The sequence below is a fragment of the Python bivittatus genome, unplaced genomic scaffold, assembly GCF_059951505.1.
Source record: "Python bivittatus isolate LINGU-HERP-01145 unplaced genomic scaffold, Pbiv_v1 ctg000220_np1212, whole genome shotgun sequence".
Taxonomy (NCBI): Eukaryota; Metazoa; Chordata; class Lepidosauria; order Squamata; family Pythonidae; genus Python; species Python bivittatus.
In genome coordinates, this window is record NW_028277048.1 from 23,341,749 (window position 1) to 23,360,080 (window position 18,332).

General features: G+C 41.4%; 1 protein-coding gene across 3 annotated transcripts; it reads right to left on the reverse strand.

Moving 5' to 3' along the window:
* Positions 1 to 992: 992 nt before the first annotated feature.
* COQ10A (coenzyme Q10A) lies at positions 993 to 17,799 on the reverse strand. 3 transcript variants are annotated; one of them, XM_007425783.4, is made up of 5 exons: positions 17,628 to 17,799; positions 10,781 to 10,942; positions 7,853 to 8,045; positions 6,978 to 7,079; positions 993 to 5,823 (listed from the first exon to the last, which is right to left on the reverse strand). In XM_007425783.4, exons 1-5 carry the CDS (start codon positions 17,705 to 17,707, stop codon positions 5,656 to 5,658), a joined length of 705 nt encoding a protein of 234 aa, XP_007425845.1. In that variant the 5' UTR covers positions 17,708 to 17,799; the 3' UTR covers positions 993 to 5,655. The 3 variants fall into 3 exon arrangements, with proteins under 3 accessions (XP_007425845.1, XP_025020927.1, XP_025020929.1); XM_025165159.2 differs by lacking the exon at positions 17,628 to 17,799 and adding an exon at positions 17,244 to 17,598; XM_025165161.2 differs by lacking the exon at positions 10,781 to 10,942.
* Between the last annotated feature and the right edge of the window lie 533 nt (positions 17,800 to 18,332).

The window sequence follows — 18,332 nt, forward strand, 5'->3', positions numbered from 1 at the left end:
CATTCTGGGAGTTGAAGTCCACCCATCTTAAAGTTGCTGAGGTTGAGGAACCCTGATCTAAGCTATCAAGATACTTGCCATCTGTGCATGTGCACGTCATTGGGAGTCAGGTAGAATATAAATGTAATAAATATTCTGGGAATGGCTGACCAAATTCATTTGGTTCAAGTAATTTTTTTCCTTTTTCTTTCAACTCCATTCTAGTTCTTTGATCTGAATATGCATAACAAAGACTTGACTGCTTAATGAATTAGCGAGGCATATTCTGGGGAAAAGGGAATCCCCCTTCAGTATATGTTCCCCTGGTTGGTCAGCTACTGAAGAAAAGAGAGCAGGATTGCTACTTGCTTCCTCCTGCATAAAACCAGAGGCTTATTTCTCTGGAGTAAAGTGGCTAGTGGCAGCATTAGCAAATACGGGGCTAGTTGCGGGGCTGCTGCAGGATTGTGAAGGGTTGAGAAACCCCTCTTATGGGAGCCAGAAGTCTCAATCTGTCATAGCCCATGCTTCTGTAGATGCACGGGCTCCGTTACATGGCATCTTGGCTTATGCAATACCATAAGCTAAAATTGTGGCCACACTATAGTTGCCTATGCCACAGTTCTGCAATTCTATGCAAAATCAGCCCGGTACTCAATGTTCCTCTCTTGTGATGCTGGTGCTAATTAGCACCACCTGCACTGCAAAGCAGAGCGTGGTATCAGTTTTGTCAAACAGCTCAACGTTCATCATTTCTTATACAGAGCTTAGGGCCCGAGAGAGAGCAAGCACAGAGATATGCCTTCCATACTTCCAAAGGGTAGCAGTGGCTATGTGCTACAGCCTGCAGTAGGTGGTTATATGCCTACTCCAGAAGGGGAATTTTGCTGTCTCCATTCAGCAACTGCATACTGATGTCTCACGTTTTTCCACATTACCCATAAGATGTTCTGCTCCCATCCAACTCACCCCTGCCCTCATTTAACCCACAACATCTGACATGGGGAAATCACTGCATCTTTTTGCAAACATATTTTATTCGTCTATAAAAATGCAGTTGGGGTTGTTCAGTTTTGGAATAATCAAATAAGGAAAAAGGATGGGGCAAAATAATTTCCTTCACTGTCCATGATTCTGTCTACTCTTTTTTTTGTCCACAAACATCCTCTTTCTTACAATTTGAGGTAGCACGTACTAGGCTAAGGAATATGAGAGCTAATTCAATAAGAATATGTGCAGAGGGAGAAGCAAAAGGCACAGCTTTTAAGACATCTGTTTTGACAAAGGACAGCAGCAAAATTAGGCATTTAATACAGAGTGACTTGAGAAAACTTACATTCTTCAGGCTCATTAGATGGCAGCAAATAAAACACTGCAGCTATGCTAGGACTGGTAGGAAACTTCAGGAGAAAAATGTAATACAGCACCTAAGCAGGACATACTGCTTATATCTCCGTTTATAAATTAGTTAAGAACACCACAGCACCTGATTTTGGTTGTGCCTAATTTAACACCCAACTGATTTCAGTGGGACCCTAGCTCAAGTATCTGAATCAACATTAAAGATACTTCAGTAGAGGTTATCATGAATACAATTATTGTAGTGATTCAAATATTTCATTTAGAATAATTTAAATGCAGAGTTAAAAGTCTGTATCCTGCTCCTTGAGAAAAAGGACTAATACATTTCAAGATTAATTTGCCCATCAATGACTAAAAATAGCCACCTATGCCTTCATTAACAGTAGCCAGACTTGGTCCCCTCTCGGCAAATTAATGGATGCAAGTTTGCCTCTTTTCAATTTTAGGGACATCCACCTATGCTAAAAGGAGCTGCCTGTGAAGTCAGCATTCTTCATACTGACTATTATTACAAACCTATTGTGTGAGGTACACCTTGTCCTCACGAACAAACCAGCTTTGTAGAGCAGCGGCTGATCTCAGCATGAAAAGCAGATAAAGGCAGACTATCCTGGCACAGGGGGGCAGATGCCTCCCTGTACCGTCATTCAAAAGTCAAATTAATGCCAGGGCAAGTATTATTCTGAACTAGAGTTCTATGATTTCTGTATCGGAACAATATGGATTTTGCATCATTCTGCACTTTTTAATCTTGAAACTACAGGAGGAAGCAACAAGATGCATAGGGCATAGATCCCTAGGTGGCTGTTTGCCTTCTGAGATTCTTAAACATTGTTGTACCTAGCAACTAGAAACTTTAAAAAAGAGAATAGCTAGGTTTCTTCAGAAACGGATTTCTACATACATTGGGCTTTTTTTTTTTTTAATACTCCTGGAGAACAGCAACAGCCACACTCTTCTTATATGAAGAAGTAAGCCAACTGCTGCTCTTAAATCTTAACTTTCTCCTGGAGTGCAGCACGGCTATCCAATTGTTCTAAACACAGACAGTCCTTAAGATGATTATACAGAAGTCAAGTCTCACCAAGCTCAGTAGGACTGAATCCCAAGGAAGCATGAATAAGTTTGCAGCCTTGATCAATTAAGGTGACTGATAATAATAATGCAAAATCCTTGGGAAAGTGCTTGTTCTTTAAGTTGTATTATTGTAATACCAGTATATCAACTGTTTTAAAATGCTTATTCTGTTTCGCCTCCTCCCAGTACTGTACATGCAGCTGAGAAAAGCCACTACAGCAACGTTAGCTGGGATTTGAATGTGCCCCATTTTTCCAGACAATAATTGAGCTTTGTTAAAATATATACTGTATTCAGGTCTTAAAATGTGTGACTAACAGTTCATACGTATAGTATGAAAGTCCACCATGCATTGTTGCAAGTTATCATGCTAGCCACTTTGCTGGATTTAAATTCACAGGCTCTTTTCTGTGTCAGTGAAACTTAATATTTTCTATTAGCCCAACTGCTCATCCTCCTTGTATAACAAGGACATCTAGTCAGGCAGACATCTAAAGTTGCTGGGTCTTTTTTTTTTTTTTTTTTGAATCATAACACAAGACGTGGTCTGCTGAGGAAGACAGAATCCTATCATAATTTCCTGGTAGATATTTGAAGCCTCCCAGGAGGAGCTTCACCACAAGCATTTATGCCTCTTAAAAAGAGAAGAAAAAAAAGAAGATACTTGTTCAGGCAAGCATTCCAGGCAGCCTAAAAACACAACCCTGCCTTGCCTGAGAGTTAAGAAAAGCCTTCTGCTGGTTGTGCCCTCTGTGTGGAAGCTTGTTTGTCATGCACAGCACACAACAGAAACTAGGATAGAGAGCAAGTCAACAACTTCAAGGCATTTCACAGGAATTAAGCCGTTGATGAGTTTGAGAGGGCAGACGGAAGAGGGGCATATTTAAATATGAAAGATGATAGCCGAGAATTTGCTGAGAAAAAGGTAGCCATTATAGGGCCAAATACACACAATTCCACCATGAGAGTGGAGCCAATGCTCAAAACCTAGGAAGAGAAGTGGCAGCTGACTGATTCATGGGAATTGCCTCAGAACCAAACTGCCAGCTCTGGAGAAACAGCAAGCAATTTGTTTCTGGAGTCTGGCAACAGTTACAGTCCACAGACAGAAGCAGCCCAGGCAGATTTATACCCCCACACTGGAGGAATCTGCTTTATTGCAGGCACCCCCAGTACATGCTCTGTCTCCCCCCTGGTCTATGCTGTTGAGCCATTCCCTCAAGAGGACGCTTGCCTCCCCAGGGCACAGGTTCCCCAAACTGCACAGCAAAGGGGTGCTTGGATTGCTAAAGAGGGGCACAGTGAAGCAGGGCCTAAGTTTTAGGCATATTATTTTACTTCCCCCAACCAAACATTTATTCATTTTTTATTAGTTACATTTATACCCAGGCCTTTCCATAAAAATGCCTCCCTGTTGCCTGGTCAATGAGAAGCTATAAAAACCATATATATGTATTGATCACTAATATTCTCTCACACTCGCCCAAAGTGTACCTGCACACTCACACCAGATATTTTAGCATCATGCTCAGGATGATCCAAGCCCACGATGATAGCTTTATGAGACATTAGGAGCAGCGTGTTCAGCCCCTCCACAGAAATGTAGCCAAGGTGGACTCTCTTCCCAGCCTTGGCAATCCTGCACACACATGGTTTGTGCAAATTATGCTTTATAACAAAAATAAAATTTCCTTGGTAACTAGAAAGGGGACAGATAGTTTACCAAGCTAGGCAACACAAAGAACTGTTATTTAATGGAGTGGGGAAAGGGAGGGTTTGGGATACCCACAATGGGGATATCCAAGGGTAGCAGCCCAGAATGGAGTTCTACCACACCTGAAGCTGGTTTCTGAAGATTCCAACTCAACTCCTTCCCACAAACTGTCTGGAGACGTGATGCTCAATTGCTCCTGTCCCACATTCACCCTAGAAGCTTCATCTCCACTGAACCACAAGGGACACAGCCACTCTTGGCATAGAAATATCTGATGGAAGACAAATCATAGTTTTGAAGAGACAGGAATTGTTTCTCCAAGGCAGAAGCCCTCAGCCTGCTAATGCCATTTTCTAGTCTCTTAATACAGAGCAGCATACAGTAGTGGAGCTGAGAAAACTGACACAGCCATTTAGGTCACAGAGTAACTTTGCTGACTTAATTACCAAAATGTCCTGGCTGCTGAACTTCTGAAGTGCTTGCAACCAAGACATCCACTGGTAGAGTAACATTTGAGTTTTGAAATTGGTATAAAATGGGCTTGGAAGGCTGCACAAGCTGGACATTAAAGAAAGCTTCAGTGGTCCCTCAATAGGAAGGACCACTTTCTTTTCCCCTCACATTCCTTCCTACCTCAAAATACTTTCACTAAGGGTAACATCAATTTTTTAAAATAATCCCAACTCCAAATGGAAGCCTCTCCTATTTTGGCACCCACTGTTCCCTCCAAAAGGCAGTCGCAGGGCAGCTAACTGGCTGTCGATTCTTTCTGACCTAACCCAGTGATGAAAGGGAAAGGTGGAAAAGACTGATGTCCCAATGAAAGCCAAAGCAACCCCCAGGGCAGCAACTGTAGGCCATTCTCTTTTCTCCAGCAGCCTTTCTTGCAGACTTCACCCAGTCTGCACTGCCAGCCTAGTTCCTGCAACACCTGCTTTCTCTCTACTTGGCTCCTTTCTTTCCGGGACAAAATTAACCCAGCTGGATTCTCAAAATTCAGTCACTAACCATGAACCAAGGCTTATCAGGCAATGTTTCTATTATCAAGAGGTGGACAGTCAGTTATTTTCTTTTAAAACACAAGATTTAAGAGGCACAATTTTCAACCAGTCTTCCCTAGGCTCACTGAGAGAACTTAATGAGTTCTTGCTACCTCTTTCTCAAGAAATCAAGGAACAGCACAAACCACAATCTAAGGCAGCCACAGTGATATGTTTCATAGTTGGCAGTTTCTGACAGGGACAGAAAGAAGCTTCAAATAAAGTATGCTAAAAAGAAAAGACCCAGCATAAAAGCCTGGTCAGGTAAAATAAAACTGAAGACTGAGACGTTGCTCCAGAGGTAACATGACAGTCTGACCCTTTCCTTAGGAATAAGTCTTGGTCATCACGCCAAGCCCACTGGATAAATTAACGGGATATCAGGAGAAACCAAATAAATAGATAAAAACAAATGGCTGGGGATGCTGCAAGCAAACACCCAACTTCAAGTGTCCGTGTGGTGACCAAAGCAGAAGGCAGCCTTCACGTCTGTTGGACTTTGTGGAACATGAGCTCTTGAGGAATGCGGGTCTCAGGGCCATACCTCTTCGCTGCCCGGCGCTCAAAGGCTGCCACCATTTGCTTCACTACCTCATCGAAGAAAACTGCAGCCAACTGCGAGTGCAGCAGGGAACGAAATTCAAAAGAGATCTGAGGAAAAAGAACAGCACATTGGACTACCGTGAAGGTCCTTTTCCTACAGTGGAGCTAGGGCATTCTACAATGAGAAAGCCCCTTCTGCTTGCTCCAGAGGAGAGGCTGGGAAAGGTTTGCTGTGGAAGAAGAATGTTGGAATGACAAACCAGAAGGAGAGACTACAGGAAGCATTCTTGAGAAAGGCAGAAATAAAAGATATACTTATAAAACTATGTACAACTGCTTGCTGAAACTGATGAGGCTCTAACAGGTTTTTTTTTCCCTACAGACATCTCCCAGGAGTGTATTACTGTGAAAATAGATTGGGGTGGCCCATCTGACACCTAGTTTGTGCTGATCCATCTCTAGTTAGGCTAGTGAGGCAGAAGGAAAGGAGGACCACAACCTAGTCCCAGCTGAAGACCAAACTGGCCTTGGGCATCAAGAGTGGCCCTAGGCACAGAGTGATAGCATCCAGTTGGATGACACAGAAATCCTTACCTGAGGGAGTACCTGTTTATGACATACACCTGGCTAAAGTTATGACTATTAGAAATGCCACTTTCTCTGGCTAAGAACTAGATGTGATCCAGGCTAGCAACTGTCATGAAGACAGCAGCTGGCTGACTTGTTCACACTTTACCTAAGTTCCCTATGTTTAGTCTATGAAACCAAGGTTCTAGTGGAGATGGACTTGGCAAGGGAGACCCTCATGGCTAAGACTGTAACCTAATAGGATGTGTGGTACAGGATTTCCATGCTCCTCCAGGTGCTGGGATGGTTTCTTGCTTTTACACACTATAGCTCTAGAGACTAGAGATGCCCCTGGGCACATACTAGGTGGGGTTCCTGTGGGAGGTACAGAGCTTGGAGCCCTGAGAAGCGCCTCACCTCACCGACCTTGGAGTTCCCTACTCTACTTCAAGGACTTGGTTCAACAGCTCTGGGAAAAGCAGGCATGTGGTAAGAATGCTCACTACTGGAAACACCTCTGCCACCAGAAGATGGTTCTAGCTCCTTTACAACTAGAATTTTACAGACTTTCCTCAGTAGTAGTGGAAGGTCCGCCATTTGGAAAAGCCTGATGGATTCAGGCCCCCCAAATCAGTCTTCATTTATGCAAGAGCTAATGAGCTGGTGAGGAATCCTTTTAGCTTTTGTGTGCTTACTGAGAAGTCCACTGTACACGTGCGAGGATAGCCTGGAATGCCCGGACTGAAACGCCAGCTGGTCTCCAGATGATTGAAAAGCTTCCCGTCAGTGCAGACCGCCTGGAGAAAATAACAGAAGAGCAAAGGTTCATGTTGACAGCAAAGCCCACAGAGTCTTGGCCAAACTGATGCCCTCCAGATATGTTGGACTACAACTCCCAGAATTCTCCTCAGCATGGAGGACAGCAGAACGGGGAAGGCCAATATAGCACAAGAGTTCCCAGCCCCATTCTAATAACAGCAGCTCTGGATAAAGACTTACCTGTCAGCCCGCATATGAAGCAGATATCTCATGTCTGCCTTGCGAGTATGCTGCTTCACAAGTCACACACAAAGGACTTTCTGTTTAGCACTTCTGATATTTTCAATTTCTATAAAGTGTTCTGTCAATGCTAGTGCCACAATGTTAATCAAACCTCCCTCCAAATTATCTGAGGCACCAGGACAAATTATTAATTATTTTTATTTATTTATTTATCATATTTATATAACAGGAAGCTGGCCCTCCTAGCCACGACTGCCACCTGCTCTTCCAGCAGGAGTCGTGAGTCCAGGAGGACCCCCAGATTGCCCACAGGGTCTGTCTGGGGCAGTGCAACCCCATTCAGTACCAAAGATGGCATAACTCTAGCACCAGAAGGCCTCAGAACCCACAGCCACTCAGTCTTGCCAGGGTTCAGTTGAAGCCTGTTGTTCCCCATCCAGACCCTCACAGCCTCCAGGCACCAGGATAAGAGTAAGACAAATTATTAATTATGCAATGCTTGTTGATATTTTGTTATTGCAACACTTAAGTATCATCAGCCAGGTCAGCCCACAGATATACAACTCACCTTCACCAAATGGGGTTGCACCAGTGTCACAATAGAGGTATAACGTTCCATAACAGGAGGAAATCCAACTTCCAGCTGGGCCTTCACATGGCCTGTTCGTTTAGAGACCACAGTTGATTTCTTACACCATGGAACAAATTCTTTATATTCGTCCACGTTGGACACAACACCATACATCTCCTGCATAGAGTAACTGCAAATAAAGAGAGAGTGACTTCTAGTAGTATGTCCACAATGACATCCACAATTACATATGTACATGGGCACCAAAGGTTGTTGGAATGTCTCTTTGTAAAACTGAGCTATCATGCTGTGAAAATCTGAAAGAAAGAAAACTTTCAAAACAGCATTGCTTCTCCACTACTCAAGTCCAGGAACTTACGTTCTGGAAGAGTATGGAATTAAAAAAATAGGATGCACTCTTTATGTTTCATTCACTTATCCCCTTAGATAGCTTCAGAGGAGAGAACAATGTACCAGAAATAGAGCTTGGCTAAGCTGACTCCTTCTATGACTGATATTCTGCTGTTTGGAGATATTATACATTGTTATCCATGATAGACACCTTGTGCAATAATATAATTTAAAGTTAGGAAATGCAAATCCACCTCTTTCTGAGTCTTGCTTTGCTAAGAGTCAAACTCTGAATCTTACTTTCAGTTTTTTCCTACTCCATATAAATCTGGACTTCATAGGTATTTATGATATAAAGAAAAAAAGAAGGAATTTGAAATAACATAAGACAAAGTTTGTTAAAAATATGAAGTCTTCTAAAAGCAAGGATAAGTCTGGCAATCTCACCATTAGCTTTATTGTCAGGGACAACTACAGCAAGAAAGATTTAATCACTTATGCCAATATGGTACATCTAGTCTCAGAAAACAGACTAAAGACACAGCAAGAACTGCTCAATGAAGGTAGGAATTTACCATGGTGGATGTATTTACAAATTGCTAGAAAAATAAAAGGTGATCTCAAGAAAGGAGGAACCTTGAGAAGGATGGCAGAAGTTGAAACACTTACATGAAACCAAGATCATCTATTAGAATATATATATAAATGGTTACTGAAATATGACACAGAGATGGAACAAATAAAAAATGGTATGATAAAATGAATGCAAAGCTTCAAAAAAGTAATCACAGCACAACAATGGGAAAAGCTATGAAAAAAATAAATAAAATTTATTCCAAGCTACAATTTAAGGGAAAATTGGTATAATATATTTTGCAGATGGTATATAACTCCATCAAAAATTACCAAGATAGACAAATCATACACGCACGCACACTCAAATGTAATGCATCAAAATATTCAGAAAATTCTATAAATAAAATTTGAATTGAAACCACAAATATTTTTATTGGGGATAACTCCAGAAAATATAAATGAAAAATGCCACAATTTAGTAAGATATACACTGCAAGGACAAATTTGGCACAACATTGGAAAAGAGAAACTTTGCCGACAATACTAGACTGGGAGATCAAAACTGGAGAGTATGCAGCAATGGCAAAACTGACAGTATATATCCATAACAGAAATCTAACCAAATTTAAGCAGGAATGGCTCCTTTATATATTATACATTTGGAACGTGGTCTCTAGGAAAAGAGTATGAGACCAATCAAAAATAACAGATGAAATTATTTAAACAGATATTAGCAATAACTTTCAGTGTTCAACATAAAGTACAAATATTTAGGTTGGCAGTTAGGAAACAAATGGAAAGTAAGGGGAGAAAGTATCACTAAAAATATTTCTAGAATGTTTTTTACTGTCTAGTTTTTTTTCTTACTTTGTGCTTTGTATTCCTAACTTTCTAAAAATCTGTTAAAAACTTAAATAAAAAATAATAAAAGAAATAGAGCCTGGATACAGAATTGGTAGAGGGAAGGATGGGGAAGAAAATGGGGCAGAAGGAGGATAATGGAAGGAGGGAAAGCAATTAGGGCTCTCATTCTATCAGCAAATACTCCCAAATATTTTCCCTACTCATGAAACTGCACAAAAGCTGTCACAAAGGAACTTAGATATGATTTCAGAAATATGGAAGCCTTAGTAATAAGAAATAATAAAATTTCTTTCCAGATCAATTATCAACTTTCAATTTATGAAAAGGCACCCCTTATTGCTGCAGAGGAAGCTAGGTAGAATGGAGACACACTAAATAGAGAATAGACACATTCATGGAAGATAAAGCTATAAAGGACTACTGACAATAAAGGGCTACTGGCCGTACACAATGACTATGTGTTATCTATAGATTCCGAATATCAGAGAGCAGGGAAGAACAACAAAAGGACTGTCCAAGTTAATTCTTCCTTCCCATGAGTTGGGCAGAAAAATTTAAGCTAATTAATCCGTTTGTGTATCTGTAACAACTACTCTCCAAACTGATAACTGTCTAGGTAAATCTGCACATAACAGTTCTTTCAAAAAGTTCCCTTTTTCTGGCTCTTGATTGTATACATCCCACTTTGCATATGTGTGGGAAGATAATATCTCCTGAAGAACACAGGTGGGTTGGTAGTATTGTTACAGTATGCTGAGGTGGTTAGCCTGCAGTTTCCTCAAGATTTTGCTGAACCTCAACTCCCAACAGTCAAGGATGCTGGGAATTATGTATTGCTTTAGCTTCCCATAAGATTTGGTTGGTCACTGTGGGAAAGAGGATGCTGGATTAGGCAGACGTTAGCTTGGATACCACAGGTCTTGCCTTATGTTTTTATCCCTTACATTAGAAATAGGTCCCTTTAATTCTTTTGGACTATGAAAGTTCTAGCCTCAAAAACTTATAGTTCTGTACTGTTTATTATTACCAAAGTAATTCATGCTTGTGTGGGTCTTACAAAATGATTATATTAGAGACATGTGTACATTTTCCCTCTATCATGAAATCACCCTCCTGCAAGCCATGTCAGCTCACCCAATGATCCTCCTCTCTGAATATTCCTTCCGTTTGTTGATGAAAGGTCCTGTAAAGCTGATAAATGTCCGGCTGTGCTGACCACTGAGATCCCAATCAAGACTGCTCATAGCATGGGGCTCTCGGATCACCAGAATTCCACAGCATGGCATGTACCTGGAACTGAAAGATCCCCAGGATTAGCTGGGCTGAATAGAAGTCTACCAAACGTTCCTAGAGACTAAATTCAAGATCCCTTGATCTTGAATAACTTAACAGAGGTATCATCCTCTGATTCAGTAAGTTGCAAGCAAACTAAGTTGCAAGCATGACCTAGCATGGCCTCCTGGACTGAAGTCCTACATGTACAATCTTGTGGGCAAATCCTCAAACATAATATTGCGGGGAAATTCTGGCATATTCTCCACTGACTTTCATAATACATCAACTACAACTCTGGAGTAATTAACTTCTAAGGACAAATGCTTCTGTTCCTCTTGAGGAGCAGGGGGTAGAGGAAAAGGATTGTAGAAGTCATAGTCTATTCCAGTGGGCACCTGGTTATCTACTTCTGGTTCTGAAGCTCCTGTGTCACTTCTATAGATTCCTCAGATAATCATCTTCATGCTTGTGAAAATTAAGCTTAACAGCATTGGGCAAACATTACCCCTTTTCCCAAAGTGCAAGTTGTTCAGTAGAGTTACTACAAGCCGAAACTGGCAATGTGTATTATCAGAATAAATTGTATATATTAGTACCATCCTCAGTTCTACAGAAATCAGAAATGTGAATCTGATCACAACCATATGCATTTTTCTAAAGCCTTGGCTACTACCCCCCACCCCACTTCCTCTAAAACTTGCTACTCTCAAGCAATTTTAGATACAAGTTCAGTGCTATTAAAGAATACTGCTAAACATTTTTCAAAAGCACCTTAACAGACACATAGAGTGTTGGGTCATGAAGTAACGAAGAGCCAGTTCTCTTCCTCTCACTTCATCTTACAGCCCCCACCTCTGTGGCCACCATTGGTCAGCTGCTGTTCAGGTAATCCTAAAGGATCAGGCTCAGAGACCTGATAGGTACAGGGAGAGAACCCCACCTGAAAGAATTGGAATTGCCTGCTGCCCAAAACAGAATAGCCCAGAAGATGGTGTTTAGGGACTGCAGAGGAATCATACCCAGACCAATCTGAACTGGCCAATGGGTGCTGAGCTGATCCCATCCTCCAAAGGACATCTCTTTGTACCACCAACAGAATGGTCTACAAAGCGTATCTGATTGTATCCATGGCAAAATCTGTATCAGAATAAAGGGGGAAATGCTACTTTAAGAATTACTTAAGGTTGCTTCAGCTATGGGGTGGGGAACAGATGATGTCAATATTGTGAGGACACAGTAAAAAAAAAAAGAGGTTGCTGGGACATAGTTGTGCTGCAGTTAGATGCAATTGAGGAAACGCTCTTAGACAGATGTTGGCCTCTTCACCTCTTTTGCTTTTGGAGTGCAAGCTCTTTCTGTCAGAAAAACCCTATGCACAATGGCTGACTCTTAACTGGAACTATTAGACACTCTCATTAAAGAAGAGGTAGCAATTTTCCTCCTTGATTTCCCATGACATGTCCTAAAATTCAGATGGGAGGAATGATCAGCCAGGGTAATGCAAAGCCTTTGCATTTCCTTCCATGTTGGCCAGCTTCTGTCTTGCTCGCAGACCAGCTTAGCTTAGCTTACACAATTATTGCCAGTAAACCCTCCCATAGCATCAGCCGAGCTGTTTTTTCAACAAGTAAACATTCAGGATGCCAAGTGGAAAGTCTATCTATGGGAAGAGGGACAGATTTCCTGTCACCTGACATTAACAAAAAAAAGGCCTTTCGCCTAGGTTGACAAGCTTGCAGGCTACTTGAAACTGTGACCAATAAATTGAAGAAAAAGCCTTGTATGTTCTCTGCTCCTCTCTTTGGTCTAAATTTCATCATGAGCAAGATAGATCTATGATCATTTTTGCTTCAGAAAGTAGCAGCTGAGTTTTTCTTGTAACATCCTTCTCCAATTTGGTGCCCTCCAGATGCATTGGACTACAATTTCTATCATTAACATGCTGACTGAGATTAATGGAACTTGCAGCCTAACACATCTGGATGGCTAAGAGGAGGAAGCTGCTTTAATGCCTTTTCCAGAAAAAAAAAGAGGGGGTTAAAATGTAACGATATACCACAGTATGATTGGTAGTTCAATGGATACAACTAAAGCTAAGGCAAAAAGAGTTGATTTGCCATATGGAATTTAACTTAGGAGAAGACGTACAAATAATATATTGCAGCATATTCAGGGACAAAAGGACTGGGGAAAGAATAGCAATTACAAAATAGCTGCCCAGCAGATTAGCTGGGACATTTACTTGGGAACACTGCCAAGCAAACGACTGTGAATAGGAACATTACGTAAAACAGTTAAAGCAGAAGAACTCCTGCAGACACCACAGATGAGCCTCTTAATCTGGCATAATCACTTGAACTGCTACTTTCTGGAGACTAACTTTCACGAAGTCCATTGGTTTGTTCCCCACAAAGAAACTGAGACACGAAGCTGCATCTACCAGAATCAGCGACTTGTGGGTATCCAGAATCCTTATCTCAAGCTATGTTTTGTCTGGCAATTTTTCACCAGATCCTAACCTTGGTGATGAAGTCTCAGACTGGTGCAACAGGATAGCACAGCAAACAGTAACAGGGAAAGATACGAACACTGCAGCGTAACACGTCACCAACCTCCTGAACAAACATCCTGAAATTGTTAAGCACATACCCTAATACCCATAAGCCTTTGGTGCCACTGCTGGAGAACAGCTCAAATGTTTCCAAAGGTGATGTGGAGGAAGCTACTACAATACATCTAAGTAAGGTTTCTAATTTAAGAGTCTGGTTTCATGTATCATGCTATGCCATAATTTTGTCTGAGTTTGTTGCATAAGCCATATTTGCCCTAGCTCACTTGTACTGCTAAGGTGTAACTCGTGATTCCTATATAACTGTGGTTGAAATCAATCATCCTGCTAAGCCAAAAGTAAACAAACTACATTGTGACTTAGCACAACATGGCCATGTAAATCGGCATCTTGGAATTCTTAAGTAATAGTACATCTCTACCTACCCTACCTCAAAAGACAATTTTTGAAACTTATTTCTTTATAATATTACCTGATATTTTTTACTCAGGCTTTTCCCCCCAGTAAAGTTAATTCCCAAAATAAAGCATTCTGCATTTTTTTTATAACTTCCAGTTTAAAAACCTATGTATTAATTAACATCATTCCAATAAATATCCCAAATTTCTTCAAAGACACACAGTTAGATAGACATTCTGTAAAAGGAACACGCTGTGCTTCCAAATTAATCCCCACAATTGTTTGCAATATTCAGAGAAAAAAAGAAGCCAAGATACATTAGAAGAGCCGTGTATATGGTTCCTCACTCCCACTGTGTACTATTTAGGCAGGCTTCTTAAGTACAACTAATTCATGTTTAAAACTAAGTTCTAGGTCACATGGAGAAATAGTACTTTGGAATGTGTTCACTGGGAAACCAAATCCAAAACCAAATCCTGATTGGGAGTCTTTTTGCAAACATTGTTGCAATATCTGCACAGTACAATCAGAAGGTTATATACTCAAAGTATTACTGGACACTTCACTTTCAGATTTGTTAAAAATATGCTTAAGGCCGTTTCTGGGGAAAATGAGTCCTGGTAAGGACCATTCACATCCAGATCTGAAGTAACATAGCAGATAAATGTTAAGATATCCATCAAGATTAAAAAAAAAAAAATCCTCCTCTAAAAGACATGCATCCCATTCATTTCATTAGCCCTTATCAAAAACCTGTGAAATTTACAAAAATAATTTGATTCCACATAAGAGGGGAAGAAAATTGAAACTCAAACATATAAACTGTATTAGGCTATAGACTGAATATAAGGTTGAGTGGTGATTTGAACTAAGGACATGTAGCTCACAGGTCATGCTCCTGAAAATCCTGATAACGCATCACATTAACCTAGAAGAAGAGAGACATCCCAGTGCCTTTTCTGTCTGAAATTGGTTTAAACAGATGATGAACCTGTGACCCTCCAGATAACTCTGAACTACAACTCCAGAAACTCTAGGGAGGCTGATCAATAGCGAAGAATGATGAGATGAAACCTGTAGTTCAACAACATCTGGAAAGCCATATGCTTTCCACCTCCTTATGCTTATCAAGTTACTTGTCCAGATGGTGTCTGAAGACTATTCTGCCTAAAACAAGGTGCCCCTTCCCACTGGGTTGTACCTCCACATTTTAATCCATACAGCTCATAAAAAAAAAAAATCACCAAAAGTCAAGTACCTTTTGCCAGTCCAGTAATTTTGCCACTACTGATTGAATAGTACTGAATACTATGTACTCCAGATCTAACTTCTCTATGCTCTGTAAACTCACCGCATGATGAAAACCTTGTTCTGGCATGTATCACAGATTGGTTATTAACACAACTGCAGAAAAGCAAGATTGGCCACATGGATGATGCATACAGTGTGCTTCCTGACCGGAAACTCATTTGGTGCAGAAGTGAAGAAAGAACACCAATTCGCTAGGAAGAAGCTCAAAAGCTACAAGCATCTAGGCACAGAGTGAGTCAGTTATCTATAACAGAAGTGACTCTATTGGTACCAGCTTTTCCTCAACTCTAGAGCCCCATAAAGTTTCATCTGGAGGTGTTTGCTAACAAAGAGACACCACCAACCTCTCCCAGTTTAAAGGACAAAAAGAGCAAAATGTAGCATTGTCCAGCTAGCTCCCTTTTCTAAGCTTGAAAACTTAGAGCAACTTAGAGCAGTAACTCAAGTTACTGCTGGAGCTAAGGCAGGCCTTTGAAGCTTTACCATGCCAGCAGGAATCAAACCTCAATCTAAAAACCAGAGATAACGTTTTTCACAAAAATTATACACCTGCACAGAAGTAACTACTCACATTCATGTATTATTATTATTATTGTTATTATTGTTATTATTATTATTATTATTTCAATTTGTATGGCCGCTCATCTCATGGTATAATGGTTAGGATTTTGGACTAGGACTGGGGAGACACAGGTTCAAGCCCACCCTCAACCAGTTAAACTCATTAGCTGACTTTGGTCCAGTTACTGTTTCTCAGCCAAACCTACCTCTTAGGGTTACTGTTGTGGGGGGAAATAGAGGGGGGAGTGCTATGTATGCCACCTTGAACTCACAAGGAAAGATGTATGTATGTATGTATGTATGTATGTATGTATGTATGTATGTATATTGTATAAATAAAAACATATGTCACCCTGAGCTCTCAGAGGAAAGGCAGGATATAAAACTAACAAATAAAAAGTAAGTATGATCCTGCTGTTTTCTCGACAACAGTACAGAAGTGATTTGTTACTGTTGTCTTCCAGGAAGTTTTAAATTTCCCAGTGTATACAGCTCTGGGATTCCCTGGTGGTCTCCCATCCAAGTAGACCAAACAAACTCAGCTTAGCTTCTGAGCCAGTTGCTGCCACCTGCTGAGACACTACAGCAAATGCAAGCAAAAACTGATACAAAAACCCTCTCCAAGTTACCATCTGCAACTTAATACCACTTCACCAATATAAAACACACTTTTCTTATATACCCACACATTCAGAGAAGGATAAATAAAGCATGAACTCAGTCTGGAACAAATTAATAGCCACTAGGTTTGCACCACTTCTACAGACTTGCTTAATTCTCTACCAAGAGATGTAACAAGACATCAGGGTCTTATTTTAGATAAACTGACCCAGGAAAACCCGCATGCTCCTGGTTTTACATTCAGCATAAAAAAATCAAAGAAACACAAATTTAAAAAGTAGCCAAAAACACAGTTGTCAGCAGTGTGAAAACGAGCAGAGAACAACAATTTTAAAAACATTTCTAATTGCAATGGCACACAGCTTTCTATCGTGTCAGGAGACAACACTATTGTCCTGAACTGCAGAAAAGAGGTTGTCACTAACCCTGCTCTTTGCTTATAAAAAATCCCACTCTTACCTTGCTGGAGACATAATCTTTTCCATTTACTTCCTTCATTATAGGTTTGCATCCATTACTAGAAATCCTTATAGCATTCAGGGAAGCACAATCAGTAGATCAATAGATAATCATTACCTTGTAACTGTCATGTTCCCGTTTCTGTTGCCCTATGCTCTGATCCTGGCTATCACCAGGAACTCCCCATAAAATCCCAGGGGATTCTTTATCTAACTCAGGACCCTGCCTTTCCCTGAGTATCCATTTAACCTCTATTTCTCTTTGCCAAGCTTCTTTTTTTTGCTCTTGTGATGACCTTCCACCAACTATGCATTTCATTTCCCCAGACTCCTGAATTCAGGAGCAAGGAGCACAGGTGTCCTTGTCCCTGTTGTTCTTTCCTAAAACACTCTGCCTCCTTACAGAGATTTTCCAGATGCTTGTTCAATTTCATCCATTTTCCGGAGGGCACATGCTATTGGACCACAGAGTCTCAAAAACGGCCAGGGTGCCTTTTCCCCGCGACTGAGAAGCAAGTCAATCTTTTCCTACAGACGCACCGCTGAAGGAAGGGAAGGTCCACCCGCTGAAATTGCTTGTCCTACAGCTAGAAAAAAGCACAGGAGCTCTGCCAAGAAGAGGGGGACGACCGGAGCTCTGCTCTCTTCTTCTGAGTGGAGGGCTGAGCGGGCCGCCCCACCGCCCCGCTTTCCTCCAGCCAGGGTCCTTCTCCGCAGACCCTAACCCATCTGTCGCGCTCGCCCTGCTCCTCCCTTGCTCCCCCTCTTCTTCCCTCGCTCCGCTCACCAGCCGGCCGCGGCCGCCCTCGGTCTCAGCCCTCCCCGCACTCCCAGTTGCCAAATTTCCCGGAGCCAGCGAGTCGCCATGGGGGGCGGGGGGAGGCCAGGTGGAAATGCCCCTCTCGACCGTATCAATTCCGCCAGCAAGTAGACAGACACCGGCGTGAACTCTCACCCCTTTTGCGTCACAAGGTCGTTGCGTCGCCGTGTGTATGTCACAGCGCGGGAGAAAGGGTTGGAGGGGAAGCAAGCGCAATGCTTTGTGGGAGCTGTGGTTCTGAGGTTAGGCCCGAGTTCACGGTGGGAATTATGCTTTTTCTTTCCTTTGAGTACAATAGTCTTCCAATTGTTAGTTTTTTACAATTGCTTGGACGGGAGACCATCAGAAAATCTCAGAGCTGAGGATGAGACTGGGAAGTAAGAAAAAAATGGGGGGGGGACCCTAATCCTAAGAAAAAAAATGGGAAAAGGCAATGGTGAACCGTTTCTGAACTGCTGTCAACATAAAATATATATACATACATGCTCTTTCCTCTCAGGCTAGGCAATATTTGTATAACGTGCAAAAAGGAATACTAGGCAAAAGAAATTAAAGTTACAAGGGGATAAGAGGAAGGAAAGAAAATATAGCTAAACTTACTTTATACCATGTCAGTTTACTATACTGGTACATCCCTTTCGATTCTTCAAAGCGTCCTTATTTCCATCACAT

What these genes read in the sequence shown, in the direction of transcription:
- COQ10A (XM_007425783.4), bottom strand. Translation starts at nt 17,707, where the DNA reads ATGGCGACTCGCTGGCTCCGGGAAATTTGGCAACTGGGAGTGCGGGGA. An exon ending in TCAGAGAGGAGGATCATTGG is followed by an intron (nt 8,046 to 10,780) that starts GTGAGCTGACAT and finishes CTTTATTTGCAG; the next exon opens with TTACTCTATGCAGGAGATGT. An exon ending in TGCAACCCCATTTGGTGAAG is followed by an intron (nt 7,080 to 7,852) that starts GTGAGTTGTATA and finishes TATTTTCTCCAG; the next exon opens with GCGGTCTGCACTGACGGGAA.